At 40.2% G+C, this 14,890-nt stretch overlaps 1 protein-coding gene across 1 annotated transcript in view; it reads left to right on the plus strand.

The window, feature by feature from the left end:
* The first annotated feature begins 3,105 nt into the window (after positions 1–3,105).
* The window catches only part of antxr1c (ANTXR cell adhesion molecule 1c), a 34,299-nt gene continuing 22,514 nt past the window's right edge, over positions 3,106–14,890 (plus strand). Inside the window, exons 1-2 of the mRNA XM_054598577.1 lie at positions 3,106–3,549; positions 13,938–14,009. Coding sequence (XP_054454552.1) covers positions 3,389–3,549; positions 13,938–14,009 — 233 coding nt within the window. The 5' untranslated portion in view covers positions 3,106–3,388. The remainder of the gene's footprint in view (positions 3,550–13,937; positions 14,010–14,890) is intronic.

Consider the following 14,890-nt stretch of genomic DNA (forward strand, 5'->3'; position numbering starts at 1 on the left):
GAGGAAGAGAAAACAAAATATTTATCTGTTAAATTGTAGCTTCAGCTCACCAACAAAGGATTAACATGATGGACTTCTAAATCCATACCACAAATAACAAGTTTTGGTACCCAGGGGAATCATCAAACCGACAAGCAACATATGATCAGTCTTGGATTAATTTCGATCTCATGTTTTGAGGACTAGCCATGTGATCTTTGTATAAAATACAATAAAAAAGAGATAACCCATTGTTGTGCCTTCTAGATGCCCATAAATAGAGCAAAATTTGTGGTTTATGTATTTATTTTAATCTGAACATATAAATCATCAAGTATTTCAATATCATATTTTTAAAATAATGTAAAAGTACATTATTTCAACTCTGATGTGGCTCTCCAATTAGCAGGAACAAGCTTCCAATTTGTATTAATAATGGTCATAGTCTTTAATTTAGTTGTCCACAAACTATTATTTCTGTGGTGCAATTCAGACCATGCACCCAGATAATTAGGTGGGTAAAATCCCCCTGATTTGAGGCCCAAATCCTATTGCAAAATATTTTATCCTGGCTCTTAACAGTATTGGTCTATATGTAACAAATTGGTGTAAATCCCATGTCATTAGATTTTGGTTGTGTTTGGGTCTCTGTGTAACAGAATGCAAAAGTAATGATTGTAACTTGTTCAATTTTACAATCAAAAAACAGCCAAGACATGGACTATACAAAAATAATCTTGTTTTAGCATGAACTTGAAAATCCATAAAGCTAAACTGTTCTTTTTTTTTTTTTCTGCAAATTTGTTGTATACACTGGACTTGAGTGCTTATTAATTAGTGTGTTGTAAGTGACATGTATGTATGTAAGCGGATATTAGGATTTACTGTTTGAATGGATGTGACACAGAGGAGCAGGGTTCTGGTAAACACTGGAATTTCCTTTGTAAACCACAAGGATCTGAAGGGGGGTAAAGTCAGAACACATAAACAAGTGATGATACTTTAAACAGGGGCAAAGGGCCAAACAGTGCTGGGAAGGGGTGGGGGGTCTGAGGCTTAAGAACCGGATTGACCGTGTTACTAAAATCAGGCTGCTAGTGATTGTTTTGTAATCTGTTTGTCCGCCTGGTATGTGTAGAAGTGACGGGACAGTAAATAAAAAAATAAAAATAATCCCAGAAGAGTAGCTCTTGAGAAGCAAACCTTAGCAGACCCAGTTTACATACTTGCGTTTTGTAGTTGTTTGTTTATTTGCTTATAAGTATCATTATAAGCTAATTTAATCCTGAGAGGCAATGGTGGACTGCGCCACTAACAATAAATTGTTATTGCTGAAAAGATACCGACCATAAGGTTTTATGAAAACTTGTGGATAATAATTCAAGTCAGATAAAGCTTTAAAAACACATCACAAATATCCACACAGCAGACTTGGGGGCATATAGTATTTTACAGTATAGGAACATTGTTCAAAACAGAGGGCCAGGGGTGTTAAAAGGGGCCCAGAAGATAACTTTTACCCTTGGGCCCCTCGGTAGGTTTTCTCCAGCTGTGCTTACAGACATGATCAGGACGGTCCAGGGGACAGACATGCAAATAATGTGTTTATAAAATATTTTACGTCTGTCACGGTTGGTGTGTGGACCCAAGAGCAGTACGACGAGGTGACAGATAAAGTTCTGGAGCTTTATTTGAAGCTGAGAACACAGCAGACAGACAGGCAGGATATGACTCACAGTGGGGAAACAGGCAAGGGATCAGGTAGACGGGAACCAGAGGAAGCGGAGGCTAATCTCGTGGTCTGGGACAGAAGGCTGAGTGGTGTGGGACAGAAGGCTGAGACGTTGACCGGGGAACAGGTAAGGCAGGGAAGTCCAGACAGGCAGGGTCGGCAACGGGGAATCAGTCCACGGGAAATTGCTGGAAGGTGTAGCATGAATACAACGAACGATCTGGCAGCGAGTGTGTGAATGAGTGGGGCATTTATACTGCAGGGTGTAGGTGCAGCAGAGTGAGCAGGTGAGAGGGATTGTGCTGATGAGGTGGGCGTGGCAGACAGGTGCACTGCATGAGGCTGATTAGGTGAGTGAGGGAGAGTGTGGTGAGAGAGAGGGGGCGGGGCTGTGAGCTGGAAGTGGAACTGGGAGTGGCCGGAGTGAACTGAGAGAGAGTGACAGGCAGGTGAACAGAGTGAGCCAATTAGGTGAGTGAGACAGAGTGACAGGGAGTATGGAGCTACTGACAGTATGGAGGAAGAACTGTGACAACGTCGTACATCTTGCTAAATACAGTTTAGATATTAATGGGATTAAGAACACAGATTATTTCTGCAAATAGGCTTTAATAAATCTTAGCATACTTCATAATGTCTTTCAATAAACAAAGTTAACAGACTGGTAGACTTTTAACTTCTGGCCCCTTTTATACTGCACAATTGATTAATGGTGTTTGAATCACCTCCATCTGTCTGATGAATAACAAAAAGAAAACATTTTTGTTGTACCATGTAAATACTTTCTCGACAGTTATTACAGCCTCTGGTTTATGGTGATAATTACAGAGGATGATGCTGTCCATGGCCCACTTGTAGTGATTAATGAGGACAAAGTGCTGGGGGAAACACATTGTTGTTAAGACGGATTTATGACAATAAACATCGACATACAAGAGTGACAGTTCATATTATCTCATAATTATCATCCCATCCTGCCCTGCGCCCAATCCTCTGCACATTGCGTGAGTCTGCCACGTGAGGGAGGTGCAAAATGGGATCCTGAGCCATTTTCCCCTCTTTCTCTCTTTCTCTCTCCTCCTTAGTTTGAAACATGAAACCTGGTCCATTTCAGCCCAAACTCTGTCTGTCCCCCGGGCTCCCAGTCCCTCCAGCGCCAACACTGCTCTGCATTACCCAGCTTCATTTGCCTTTCTCAGACCAAGTTTTGACACATTGACAGGAAACTTTTATCCTTTTTTTTTTTTTTTTTTTTTTTTTTTTTTTAAAAACACTAACCACCCCGTTCATTTAAGCGATTCTCCCCCTTGGCGCTGGGTTTTTGGATATGTATCTGCAACTGCTGCTTTTAAAACTTTTTTTTTCCTGCATTCCTGCACTTGGATTCTGAAATATCCGTAACTTTTTCATTTTTTAATAATTCCAATTAGGAGAAAAGCATCTATCCGGCTGGCTCACTGACCGGGATGTGGGTGGCTGTGATTGCAAACTAAGCTCACAATCAAAGAGTCGCGGGAGCAACGCCTGCATCCTTTCTTTTGTCTGTGTTGCATCTCTCTGCCTCTTTCATTATATAACTGCTTCTGGGATGTAAGAAGACACACACAAACATCTTTCTTTTTCATCCACAAGGAATTAAACATTTTTTTTTTTTTTTTTCCCCCACGAGGAAACAGTATGGCGACACTTAAGTTGAACATGCGTTTTGTTCTGGTTTTATTCGGATTATTTTTGCTGTCTTCTCCATCTGCAAGAGCCGAGCCGGAGCAGCAGGACGAAGAGGAGGAGGAGGAGAGTTCATGTCAGGGCGCTTTTGACCTGTATTTTGTGCTTGATAAGTAAGTGGAAACAGCTTAAAATGATATAGTTATATATTCATTAAGTCATAATAGGAATATCATTTGGAAACTAGCCTGCAGCGGTTTCCCTGGTGCACAACAAGCAAGCAAAACACACACAAAAATAAAAATAAGCCAACACCTGCATTCACTTTTTGTGTTACTGCTGCTTTTATTGACCTGTACGTTTATGTCATTCTGTTATTGCTTATTTTCCAAAACTTGAGGAGAATGATACCAAAGTTTCTGCTCCTAAAATTATTGTTTTGAATAAAAGTAGAAAAAGACAAGTTTCGGCTATTGGCTATAAGTGAGCTGATTTGGGGGAAGAAGAAAAAAACTGCAGCTGTGGAGACATCTGTGATGACGCAGGGAAAGGAGGCTGATTTACAGAGTACAGTGTGCTGAATAAGCAAAACGAGTGACGAGTTGGATGCAACAATGATATCTCTATTTCTCTGAAACTTGAAACCCAACTGTTTCTTTCTCCACATCATTGTGTCACTGTCTGTCCCTTTTAAAATAGAAAGAAAACTTCAATCTGTCCATTGCAAACAGGATGTCTTTTTTGTTCAACCCATTCATTCTAAAGAGACTTTTTCTGCTCTTTGCTCAGTGACTGCTCACCGTTCACTCTTTCATTTCCACTCTCTGTACGCCCACATAGGAAAAAATGCTGTGGTTATGTGACATCTTAGCACTGGACTTCAGCTGAAGAAAAATAAAAAATGTCAGAGAAAAACAGGGTAGAATAACTAATAGATTGCCTGTTTCTCTTTCAATGCCTCTACATTCAAGCGCAGTAACTTATGATTTCCATTATGGAACACATAAATCATCCTCTTTGCGATAATGTGACTCAATATACAGATTAAAGATATATACCTCATTGTAGTATTCATTTAAGAGACTTAAGTTGAACTATAAATACAGTAACTAAAAAAATCATCATCATTGTACATGCCACCGAGGCTAATTTGATGGAGAATCTGCAAGCAGCAGAATAGGAACCTCTATTGTGAGCAATTAGAAACTTCATTACGACGCTGCTGTTTCATCTATTGAGTAATTAACCTGGATATCGCTGTATCAGCTCTTATCCTTCTCCTTGCAATTAATGGAGCATTGCCAGGAACGGGGAGGGGAAACAAGAAAGGACAGGAAGCAACAACGTTTATGGAAAATGTGGTCTTAATTTGGAGAACAAAATGTTGCACGCAGCACCTCTAAAAGCAAGTTTGTTTCGGGGGGGGGGGGTGTTATGTCCATGAGGATGTGAGAGATAAAAATGAGAAATCTCTTGGAGTTTAGCAGCACCGATGGCTGTATAACATCTAACATTCGGTGTGTGGCTTTGTCTAAAACGCTTTTTCACACTGATGGCCCCCAGTAGATATCAGCATCTAGTGACAATTTGAAGTGCCTTGCTGTACCGACTGAGCACAACACCCTTGACATGTTTTGTGGCTTGTGAAAGGCTGCTCCCCAGATGTGGAGGTCTGCATTTTGGCTTGCGCTGGGCTGTAAACACTGGCACATGCTGCAAATAAGGAAACGGCACTTTATTTGTATTTTTTTCATTTTCAGATGCTATTGTTAGCTGGTGTGCGTGCTTTGGGGCCCACTCTGGCGGTGACTAACAAGATATAAAGAGGTAGCTCATTAGAGACCTGCCTCACCTCAACCTCCATCCCTCAGGCCTGAGTTGGTTTTATGAGACACATCCTGAACTCTCTGCCCTGGTTGATCCATGTGGAGGGCGTTAAGTGTGTGAGAATGGGGGTTTCAGTGTGTAGAATAGCAGAGGACACAGTGTAGGGAAATGATGACAGTCCTTCCTTCATCAAAGTACAGTAAGACATATAACTGCTTTCGGGATAGTTTGAATCATTGGTGATGTAAACTTTAACCCTGCATGGATGTGTCCCTCTTTTGTAAATAACAAAAGGATGTTGGACAGGCAGGAAGTTAATTTACAGTGAGTTACGCAACAGATTGAGCCTCTGGTTGAGCAGATGGAAAAACATGGCTGAGGGCTTTTTCATTATAAGCCACGGATGATGTCACTTATGAGCTACTTTTCTCCGGTTGAAGCTGTTTTAATCAGCAATATCTACTGTAGCTATTGATATTTGACCATTGTGTAGCATATGAAAAGAATCATCTTCTTCACACTTGGTGGGTGAATTGCTGGGGAACCAAAGGGACAGCCCTATCAAAATTGGTGCAATTTGGACAAGCAACAATATTAAAAATGTTGTAATAAACAAGCTAACTGTGCACGTTTTTCTGTTTGCAGTCCCTATTTTCTTTTTGTTAAAAGTGTTTGCCATTGATTTCAACCAAAGGCCAAGAATGGGTTGCCATCTTCTCAAAATGGTTGTGAAAGGCAATCTGGCTACCCTTACTGTCGAGCCTAGTTATGTGGGCCGTTGCAGATGTCCAATATCAACATCATGTCTACAGATAGGGTTGGTCCTGTTGAACTGGAAAGAAAGTGCACAGACTCATGGTAATGCTGAGGGAACTGGTTCATTTGATTAGTAAAGTGAAAAACACTTTGGGCACTTCGTTGTAGGGTCATGAGTTTCACAGTAATGAGGGAAGACAACTGCTGCGTTGGCTCATAAAGTCGACTCCAAAGGCATTCATTGCAAACTCGGGCAGATGATGTCATGTCACGGCTAAGACATGTAGGACAGAGCTCTCTGAGACAGATGGGTGGCTGCAGACTGAATGGTAGAGGAGGTGGCTTTTTGCCTGTATGGTTGCCAGTTTGGATCTGGGACATCCGGGACTTGGTTTGGAAAATTTGACTTCTGGTGAGACACACTATCCTCAACTGCTAAGTGGCCTTTAGAGCTATTTATGACATACTAAGGGAAAGGAGAGGTGTTACAATAGCAACTGAACGTCAAAGGGGTGAGGGGTGGCAACACAACAACCAGTGACAGGACTAAACGGTTGTAACCAAATAAATGTTGAGTTTGGTTCTCCCTTCAAGTCCAAGCAGCACACATGTGTTAAACTGTGACTTTAACACACAGGCACTAATGACTAATGGGATACAGATTGTGGAGGAAATGGGAGAATGCTAACACATATGATTGTCAAGTAGGAGGAATAAGTGGGGCAAAATGAAAAAAACATACAAACCCAAAGGTTTGTAACAACAAAACATTGGTGTTAATTGTAAAACGTGTTTTAAAAACAATTCCAAACCCTTGGCAAATACAATATTTTTTTGATACAATACAATGTGGGACCATTTGGGCCATAGCCACACCCTGTCACCCGCAGTTCACAACATATATCCCTGTGTTGTGGTGTATGGTATATGAGACATGCAACACCATTTAACTGATGTCTCCACTATTGTAACCAAAATCAAGTCACACACAAACTAGACTAAAGGTCTAGGGCCGCGTTAGCCGCTCTGTGAGGCTGCACTCAAGTATAATGTTTACCATGACACCCATTTTATTGAGTTAGCATGCTAACGTTTGGGCCAAACATTAAGCAACATATTGGACAAATTCAAAGTTTGACCTGATGGTGGCGCTGGAGGAAAGTTCAGTGGATCTCCAAAGTTATTAAGATTAATTTTCTGCGTAGCAAGGACATCTTTATAAAATGTAGTAGCCATTCATCTAAGAATAGTCTAGAGAATTTTGTTCTATATAGACCAATCTACCGACTGACTGAGAGATCAACATTGAGGTCCCTAGATCCACACAACAAGCATGGCTGAAAATGTGCATACAACCCAAATGAAGAAACCGCCAGTGGCTAATGGAAGTTCCTCTCCCAGAACTCCAGAGAATAATTATGGACTTTTGGGAATATACATTTAGATGAGATTTGCTTGTTGGCCAATTTAGCTGTCAAGTTATGAAACAATCTGCTTTAAAAGAGTCACCCTGTTAATTCGGTGTATACTTTTAATATATTCACAAATATTCACAAAGGAGGATGTACATTTGCTGATTCGGAGCAGGCGGGCAGCAGCTTACTGTTTTAGATGAAACACAGAGCCAGGAAAATCAAATGATTCACCTTCGGACCTAATGATGATGTTTACTTCTTGATGACTACATTTAACTATCGTGTTTATGTGGTGCACAAATTAGAAGCGATTCTTGCGCAATATTGCTATCATTGTTGAATTTGTGTATAACAATATCGGTTTAAGACGGTGAAGGTAAAACAAACACATGTAGTCTTGAAGCTGTCTTCCCCTCTTTCCCTTCGTGTCAATGACCGATGCTTTTCTTTTCCACTGGCTCGTTTGATTTATCTCTCTCTCTCTTTTGTTTCCACCAGACTCTCATTACCGCTTGAATCCATTCTCCTCATTGCCTCACTTGGTGTTCGAAGATAAAACACTGTCAGTGTCTGTAGTGCTGTTCTTAATAAGAATCTTTCTCTTTTAGGCCCAGGCCAAATTACCGTAATTTACGTCTTGTCTTCGTTTTTCAAAACACTAATCACGGCTGCAAAATGTTGTTGTTATTGATGCAGTCACAAGTTGGCGCAACGGTTGGGCGTTGGGTCATGCTGCCTGAATCCTGGCAAGTCAGCGGAAAAACCAAAGACTGCAGCTGCAGTCCATAAATATTTTGGATACGTTCTAGCTGTGGAATGAAACTCGCTCTGCGTTTTGTCATTTTGTCTTTTGCAGCGTGCTGCTTTGGTGTTTTGAGTAGGGAGAAATGTCTTTTTAAATCATATCATGCTGTCTGAAGTCCCCCAGGGACAAAGACAAGACGAGAGGATTTAAAGGGAACAAATCCCACTCTAACTCCTTCCCAAAACCACTAGTAATATATAATATATGACTCTGACTGTACAGAAAAAAAGGTGCATTACAGAGTATATGTTAAATGTCTGATGAAGTCAGAAAAAACATTCTGACACATATCTCACATGCTTCTCTTCCAGCTAGTTATTCCTAAGTATTTTTTTCCATACAATTCCTCAACAATTTTGGAATAGACTTGCAGCATTAGCTCAGCAATCATGCAGTAAAGACATTGCCTTCTACAACGCCTGTAAAAGTAGGTTAGTGGTTTTAAACAAACAAATCCTTGTGCCCAGTCAGTTGAATCGGAGCCCCATCATTGGCTGCAGGCTGGGGTGGTGTGGGTAGGCCCAGCTGGAATGGCAGACAGCCTCCTCAGTGGAGTTGGGACTTTTTTTTCTTTCTTCTTCTTCACACTTAGAACCGTGAGAATGAAGCTGAGAGCTGCTAAGACATTAGACCGATGGAGCTTTTTCCCACATGCCGTCATCCTGTCGCCCTCTGGGAGAGAAGTGCCTGCTGCGTAGTTTAGCGATGACTTGGGTGAAAAATTAAAGAAGGCTTGATATCAGACATGCTTCAGCTGTCGTATCCTTTGATAGAGTTAAAGGATTGCAGGCATACTTAACAATTCCCTGACTTTCAAAATGGCCGCTTTAGGGCCCATAGCACAATCAATGTTTTTTGAAACATCAGCTGTTTTCTCCTTTGAAGGCTCCTTAAAGCAGTATTATATTGATGTGATAAAACAGACCTACGGTACATATGGTGGATGTAAAGGGAACGCTTGTTACAGTAGCATAATTATTTCTTCATTAGGAGGGGGCAAGTGGCAAGCTCACTGAAAAAGAAGCTGAATTTGAAATTGACATCCGAACGTTTTTCTTTAAGTTACATTTGTTGTAAAAAAAAAAAAAAAAGAAGTATAAACATCAAATCTAAGGCTTGTCTTTTAACTGACCAAATAGCAGTTGCAATAGCTGTAAAGAGCAAAAAGCACATTCATTTGACCAACTACATCCCAAATGTTACATGCTTTACTAAAATGGCAAACATCAGAATGTTAAAAAGTATAGGTATAATTGTTAGCGTGCTTACTTTAGCATTTAGCTGAAAGCCCCTCTGTACATGAGAACAGCCTCATAGAGCCAGTACAGCTCTAATGTTTTAAAAAAAAGAAACTGGCACTTAAAAGTTGCTTGTGTTTTGTAATTTGTCAAGGAGTAATATCATTATGTGTTAATTCAACTCATAGTCAATCTTCACATTAACTATTTCACTAATTTAATAATGTAACACTAGTAAGCATTAATTCAGACTTGGCATTCTCTCTATTGGAACATTAAGAAGTGATGCACAGTTCAAGAATGTCAGCTAATTGATTTACATCCTGTATGGAAATAAATAGAAACCTGTGGAGGACTGGAAAGTATAGAAAAAATGACACCCACAACTCTAAAACTGCATCGCCTGTATCTTAAAATGGCCAGCATAAATTTAAAGCACACCTACATTGTAGTTAAAGACTTAAAACATTTAGCTGTTTCCTGCTCTGCCGGTCTTTCTATCTCAGCCCTTACCCTCCTCCAGCTGAACTGAATGCGCTCCTCAACACACACACATTCACACCATCTCTCTCTTCAACACCAACAACGTCTGATTCATTTTCTGCAGAACAAGCTCTTTGAAAATCGTCCAGTCATCAGAAAAGGGTATTACTAAAAAAATATGTTTTTATCCTTCAGGTATTCTCAGACCCTTTAGGGCTATCTGGTAAATTCTTTGTCTCTTTTTGACATCTGTTTTGCATCACTGAACAGTAATAATGCGTATAACTCCCTTTTTGCCTATTTGAAAACAGTAGATCACCACCCTAGATGTTAGATGTACTGGTGTAGCAGCAGAGGGACTTAAATATCCAAACTGTGTATAATTTAGGACAAATCCTGGTTTACTGTTTACTCAAACCCAACCTCAAATATATCCCTCTGGGAGCCTCAGTGTCTTATTAATGAATCCATTCCTACCGTGTATAGTTTAAAATGTAGTTTGGCATCTTCATATGTGGATTAACATAAATCTTCACAGACAATACCAACAATGGTCAGCGGTTCCATAGAAATTAAAATCCACATGGAAAACCAACTTCCACTACTATTGATATTCTTTAAGTATTTTGGGGGTGCATGTTGTGCCATTATTAGAGAGTTGACAGCAGAGCGATAATGGGCAATGAGGTGGAGAAAGATGTCCACAGACCGACTTGCCTTAAAACCCAGAGACAAGAGTAATGATAAGTTGAGTCAGATAAAAACTATGTTAACCACACAGCAATCTAATCAAATGTTTACATTAAGCTTCGGTTCATCTGGGGGAGGTGGTGCTTCAGGCTGTTTTGTATGCCAGCTGTGTTGGCTGAAAGCACAGGGAAGAAACTTGGCCTTAAAGTTTTCATCAAATCACTGGCATGTTACCTCTGTCAGACAAGTTTGTGTTTGAGCCAACAGATTTTTCACATTATCTCACTCCCAGCCGGCTGTATTTACTATACGATAAAGCTCTTCATCTTTCCCTTTCTCTTTCCTTCCTTTCCTTTTGTTTCCTTTTTCTCCCAGCCCTCAGGTGGCGCTCGGCCAGACACATGCTCTTCATCTTGCTCCGAGAATCTGTCCAATCAAGAAAATCAGTGTTGCTCGGCTTTCAAGATTTGCTGTGACATGTCATCAAACTGCTGTTGGGTCTTGACCCCTTTTGGGCAGATTGTATCGCGCCTCACCCCACAAAACCTTTCTTTTATGTGTCCAAACCCCAAACCATTACACTTGAGGGCTTAACTCAGACTATTAAAATTAGATCAAAAGATTTAGTGGGGGGAAAAGGCACCACATAAAATAGTTTTGTTAAGAGTTATAGAATGAAATGACCCACTTCCTTTCCCAACGCTGTTTGGACAGGTGAGTAAAACTGCAAGCTAGGTCTCGGTCCCACGACTGCAGCCACCTCAGTCAGCTGAGTGGTTCCAATGCAAACAAGAGCCATTGTGGTTCAAAAAGGAAGATAAGCAGATGAAAAACCAAAGGTGGGAGTCCTCAGATTCACCCTGATGTTAAATAAATAATCAAAAATGATCTCCACACCTCTACATGACTGTTAGCTGCAGGAACGTTTCCCCAGACTTTCTTCTTTTTCTTCTTCTTCCCCCTCCTCCGTCGCTGTTATGGAACAATTTACAAAAGAAATTGGCTCCTTCCTTTCCTTTAGGTCAGAGGCCGTCAGTGTGTGTGTGCAATCCTTGTGTGACTATTTCTGTTTGCGCTGCACATTTTGTTGAACATCCAAGCTAAACATCTCTCCACCTCAGGCTTTTTATTTTTCGGGAGGGATTTTGTTGAGCTTGTAAGGTCTTGTCCTCTTTCTATGCTCAGTCAGCTTTGATGCGGGGCAACGAGTCATGACATTAGATCAACAATAACTGCTTAGGTAGGATGTTTAGTCGACTGGTGTTTGTATCTGATTGAAAACACTGACACATACATTACAAGTATATGTTATTTTGGATGCTTTTATTGAATTTGGAGTGAGGGTCTAGGTATTACCAGCATGGGTGGCCCAGAATGCTCTACTCATTCTGAACTTCTTGGTGTTTTCACTCAGAAAGTTGTTTTAAGCAGCTCACTGCCTTCTGAGCAATCAATCTGTTGGTTTTTCTTGGATTTTAAGTCAATGAAGTTTGAAACTGAGCTAGCTCTCATTTTCAGCTACTGTTCCTTCTCCTTGAAATGCTTCTAGCTGCAGAGTTTGTTTAGAGTTTTAATTGCCGATAAGTTAAGCATCTGCAAAAGTAATTGCTGATCAACAACTCTGTCAATCTCTTACAGTTATCATATGAGTTGTGCAACAGTACAATTCTTTTTGTACTGTTGCACATTTTTTTGCCTTGTTAAAATGGAAAAATGGAGACTGGAAGATTAAGAAAACACAGCATTCTTCATACATTGTCCAGTCTGCCAATCAGAGCCTTTAGAGTCTGGCAGGATACAAAGCCTTGAATGAGGCATGATGGGAAAATCCCTTGGCTGTGTCTACCCCAGAGGCCTGGCCTAATAATTCCCCCTCCACTGCTAAGCAATAACCTGAAAACACCTCAGGGTATAACCTCTGAGACACTCAATTGCAAGGCAAATAACATCAGTCACAATCCATTTCAAGTTCTGGCCATGAAGCAGCTGATGTTTTCCAAAGCAACTCGCAAGACTAAGGCTCATGGTTCGTGTATCTACAAATATCCAAATAATCCCAAAATATTGTTTGGAATATAAACGTTAATAGTAATCTCATTTACTAGACAAAAGTTTTCCCATCAGCCCAAGGCATGAAAAGCCCGTAACCCAGAAATAGTCCAATCTGTTTATTATGTCTAGATGGGATTCTCAAACTGATTTCTTATGAGTTTGCTGGGAACTGATACAACTGAAAGGTAAGCAAGGATAGCAGACTCAGTGTTTAGTCTGGTTCCTATTACCTCCCATACAAACCTGTTTCAACCTGGCGATTTCTTGCAGTCAACAATGAAGGTTTAGACCTAAAAAAAACATTTGTACGTTTGGCTACTCCTCATTTGACTGCATGTCAATGGAAAGTCTCCAATAAATTGAAATCCAGATAAGCCCTGTGGATAAAAAAACTGGGTTGACTTTCTGTCGCCTACAGTTCCAGTGCGTCTAATGCCGTTACATCAGTTAGACAGCACCTTAAATAGCATTTAGTCAGCCTTACACTTTATTCTAAGTAAGCCTCTTCCCGTAAATAGGCCTCTAGTTTGACCACAGTTAATTAGCTCACTTGCCATGTGTCATCTCTCTACCAGCTAACCAGTCACATCATGCCGGAAGACCTCTCTGTTAATGCTCACACTTTAACCACAAACAAAATGAACCACAAACACATATACACACACACACAGTGTGTCCAGAGGAAATGAAGGTAGCTCCGTAGGGAGTTTTTCATAATAGTCCAGTTTTATGGAAGTTCCCCTCGGGAGACCAGGACCTATTTCCTCAGCCTTCAGGGTCTGATTCAGGATACAGGAGGGTGCTAAATTACATGCCAGACACCACCAACCTCTTTCATCTCAACAGGCCCCTAATGTATAGTGCAGGCTAATTGTTTTAAGTTATTCCCCCAGTGGTGTTTGTGATACATAAAAGTGAGGGTCCATGTTTTTAATTAAATGTAGGTTTAATTTACCTCCCACCAGGGTTTAGTAACAGAAAAAGGGTACTAGCTATCAATATATGGCTAGCTAGCCAGCTAAATAGCATTCTAGCTGTTGATAGAAAGGGTGGAATGATTCCTCCGTCATATTCCTTCCATTAATCAAACAAAAAACAATACTTATTTTACAAATAATTTGGACAGAAAGTAAAGTTACTATCACGAGTTGTGTTTGTCCCAGAATACATATATCTACTTTGAGGATTTGTTTGCTTACTTTTCACTAATTTTTATTTTTCAAACCACGGTATGGGCATTTAAACACAACTCATGATTTATGTATATATATTTATCTATTTTTTTTTTGTCTTAGGTCTGGCAGTGTGAAGAATCACTGGGGGGAAATCTACGACTTTGTGGAGAATTTAGCTGAGAAATTCAAAAGGTAAGAGTCGCTCCATAAACACTAAGGCAAGTATACATGTCAACACAATGAATCCATCCTGTATGCAGTACAAAAGTGGGGGGAAAAAATGTATACTGTCACATTTATAAGGTTTGGAAAGGTTTCACATCCGGACTTTAAGTCTTCGGACACTTAACAGCCCTGCTGCCTCTGCACTCGACTTCCTGGAGCCCCGAACTGTAGATCACTGAAGAGAAACACATACTTTACGCAGCAGTCACCCCGGTAAAGTAAAATAAATATCTGTCCCTACAGTGACAGCTGGCCACATGCTTAGTCACTCAGCATGCAAGCTGATGTTTCACTCGCTTCAGTAGCTGAACTGGGGTCTGGTGTCAATGGGGTTACCAGCAGTGACTACAGGCAGGAGGATCTCTATGTGTATGAGCAGCCTCTGTAGATACTGCAGCTTTAAAGGACTCAACTCAGATCTTTTCCCCTAAATGTTACTCACATCTGACATTTTATAATGAGTGTGAACGATAAGAAGTTCCACGGGAATAATTTACATGTCTTAAAATGATGAAAAGAAATAGAAAGAAGTGCTCTTGAATTAATTCTTTATTTTTATTTTGCTGTTTTTAATAAAATTTCCACAGCAGCAATATTGCCCCTTATTGACAAAATTGAATAAGCTGACTATAAAGTGTATTCACCCTGTGCAGCCTCTTTATGTCATTGAAAACAAAAAAATTCTGTTAAGAGAATGTCATAAAAGTTCAGGTGATTATCAATAATTGGCATCAGTTTTTGTATTTTAACCTTTAGCCATATTGATTCCACATGTGTCTAACATGCAAACCAATTTTCAGTGAACATTAAGAGAACTCTATTAAAACCAACGATGATACTTTATATTG

Source organism: Anoplopoma fimbria, chromosome 5 (assembly GCF_027596085.1).
Source record: "Anoplopoma fimbria isolate UVic2021 breed Golden Eagle Sablefish chromosome 5, Afim_UVic_2022, whole genome shotgun sequence".
Classification (NCBI taxonomy): Eukaryota; Metazoa; Chordata; class Actinopteri; order Perciformes; family Anoplopomatidae; genus Anoplopoma; species Anoplopoma fimbria.